At 65.1% G+C, this 2,456-nt stretch overlaps 1 protein-coding gene across 3 annotated transcripts; it reads left to right on the forward strand.

Moving 5' to 3' along the window:
* Window positions 1–29: 29 nt before the first annotated feature.
* Window positions 30–2,098, forward strand: LOC104835140 (mitochondrial ubiquitin ligase activator of nfkb 1-A-like). 3 transcript variants are annotated; one of them, XM_010572981.1, is made up of 5 exons: window positions 39–99; window positions 390–529; window positions 787–874; window positions 956–1,076; window positions 1,264–2,098. In XM_010572981.1, exons 2-5 carry the CDS (start codon window positions 413–415, stop codon window positions 1,958–1,960), a joined length of 1,023 nt encoding a protein of 340 aa, XP_010571283.1. In that variant the 5' UTR covers window positions 39–99; window positions 390–412; the 3' UTR covers window positions 1,961–2,098. The 3 variants fall into 3 exon arrangements, with proteins under 3 accessions (XP_010571282.1, XP_010571283.1, XP_010571284.1); XM_010572980.1 differs by having other exon boundaries at window positions 30–529; XM_010572982.1 differs by lacking the exons at window positions 39–99; window positions 390–529 and adding an exon at window positions 555–682.
* Window positions 2,099–2,456: the final 358 nt, after the last annotated feature.

Consider the following 2,456-nt stretch of genomic DNA (forward strand, 5'->3'; position numbering starts at 1 on the left):
GGTGGGCTGGGTCCGAGCCGGGGGCTGGGTCCGGGCCAGATCGGGGGTGCTGGGCCCGGACTGGGAGTGCTGGGAGTGAACCGGGGGTGCCAGGCCTAGGTGGGACCCTGGGTGCAGGGCCCGGGCTGGGTCACGGGTGCTGGGCCTCGGCCCGGTCCTGGGTGCAGGGCAAGACGGGCGCCTCTGGTCCCAGGCTGGGCAAGGGGTGCTGGGTCGGGCCGGGCCGGGCCTGCAGGGCACTTGTGGGTGCTGGAGCTGAACTGCCCCCAGCCAGGTGCGCGGGCAGGCCTGGCCCTAAGGTGGCAGCGCCCTGGGGACAGGGGCGCTGGGACATCCCTGCCCCTGGGCCAACACGGCCCCGTCCCCCAGCCAACACGGTCACCTTGCAGGCGTGTCCCCCAAGCCTGGCACCATGGACGCGCCGCCCATCACACCTGGGGAGCTGCTGTGTCTGGGCTCCAGCCTCGCCTTCTCCGGCCTCTTCTACTACCTGTACAGGAAGAAAGCCAGAGTCGTGGCACGCATACAGGTAGCCCTCTCCCTCAGGTGCTCTCTCATGCCCACTGTTCCTTCCCTGCTGCCCTACACTGCCCGGCCCAGAGCTTTTGATTTGAATGCACCTCACTGATGACAGCAGCCTGCTGCATCCTCTACTGATGTCATGATGGCCAGGACCGAGCAGGTCACATCCTGCCAGAGATCCCCACAAAGCCATGCGTGACCCACCCTCTGCCTGCTAGCCCGTCTGCCCCTGCCCATGTTCACACTCAGTCCCTGCTCTTGCAGGAGGCCCCAAAGCTCCAGGTTGACGACGATTTACCAGCACTGGTCTCTGCGGCTGATGGGAGGTGCCTGCCTTACGTTGCCCTGGAAGGTAAGGAGACCCTGTGGCCCCATACCGGGGACAGGGGCTGGGCTCTCCTCCTTTGGCCGTGATGCATTCTTTGGTCCTTAGGCATAGTGCTGCCAGCCAAGGCTGTGCTCACCAGCCATTACCATGAGGGGCTGCAGGGTGTGATCCAGAAACTGCTTCTGAAAGAACATCGGCTGATCTGGAACAGCTTGGCCCGGAGCTGGTGAGCCATGGGAGGGGACAGCAGGGGTGGGCTTGCACCAGTGGGTCCAGACCCCCATCCTCTGGGGCCAGTCGAGAGGCAGAAAGTGGCTCGGTTAAAGGCTCTAGTCCCTACCCTTGGCTCAGCCCCAGGAGCTCCGAGTTCCTCCGTGTTGTCCACATCCCAGCGCTGCACTCTCTGCTTGCAGGAGTGAGAGCGAGCGGGTGCTCTCGGAGCAGGTCTACACCGTCCCCTTCTTGCTGGCCTCGCCGGATACTGAGGCAGTGACACCAGTGAGCGTGGAGAGCCCACTCCGAGCTGTCTCCCTGCCGCTGGAGACAGTGTACGAGCGGTTCCAGCAGCCAGCCCACGGCTTCCGTGACCTGCTGGGCCAGTACTTGAGCGGGGAGAAGCCCAAGGGCATCCTGGAGACGGAGGAGATGCTGCGGGTGGGGGCTGGGCTGACGGGTATTGGGGAGCTGGCCCTGCACCTTGACGGCTCCCTGCACCTCCAGCCGCCGGCCCAGGGGGGAGAATATTTCCTGTGCCTGGGGGACTGGCAGACGGTGCTGGCGGAGCTGGAGTCGGCCAGCGGGCTCTGGAAGGGGGCGGCCATGCTGTGCGCTGCAGCGGGTCTGGCCGTCCTCCTGCATGCCCTGTGCCGTGCCTACCGCCGCGCCCGCCTCAAGCAGCAGCGTGAGGACAAGGAGCCGGAGGGCGAGGGAGCTGGGGACGAGGGGCCCGAGGACTCCTGCGTGATCTGCCTGACGCGGCCCCGTGAGTGTGTCCTCTTGGGCTGCGGCCACATCTGCTGCTGCTTCCGCTGCTTCCAGGCTTTGCCCACCCGCCTCTGCCCCATCTGCCGGGGGCCTATTGACCGCGTGGTGCCCCTCTACCAGGCCTGAGAACACCTGGGGGGTGCCCAGGGAGGGGCACCGCAAACCAAGCCAAGCCTGGAGCCTGCAGAAATCTCAGCTGTCCCCTTGCGTGCAGCTGTGTGATTCCTGTTGGGAGTCAGGGGTCCTGATGAGCCCTCCTGTATGTTTTGGGGCGGGGGGGTAGGGGGGTTATAGCCTCCTCATCCTCCCTTTGTCTGCCAGAGGGAACCCCCTGAACATGAAGGCTTGGGGGAAACATACTCAGTGCCTGAGCCAAGGAGCCGAGTCCCCTGCCCCACACCAGGGGGATTCCCTTGGCTGACGGCTGTTTGAGCTGTGCCCCTTTCTGAGGCCTGACCCCCCCAAAGCCACGCAGGACTTTTCCTTTGTTTTGCTTTTCTGGTGTGTGGCTTTATGGAAAGGATGGCGGGGGCAGGACCGGGGCTGGTGGGACAGAGCCAGGCAGGCATAGTGGGGGTGACAGAGATCCAAACTCCCCCAAGCCACCACAGTGGCACACCTT

Source organism: Haliaeetus leucocephalus, unplaced genomic scaffold (genome assembly GCF_000737465.1).
Source record: "Haliaeetus leucocephalus isolate CR32 unplaced genomic scaffold, Haliaeetus_leucocephalus-4.0 Scaffold362, whole genome shotgun sequence".
In the NCBI taxonomy this organism is placed as follows: Eukaryota; Metazoa; Chordata; class Aves; order Accipitriformes; family Accipitridae; genus Haliaeetus; species Haliaeetus leucocephalus.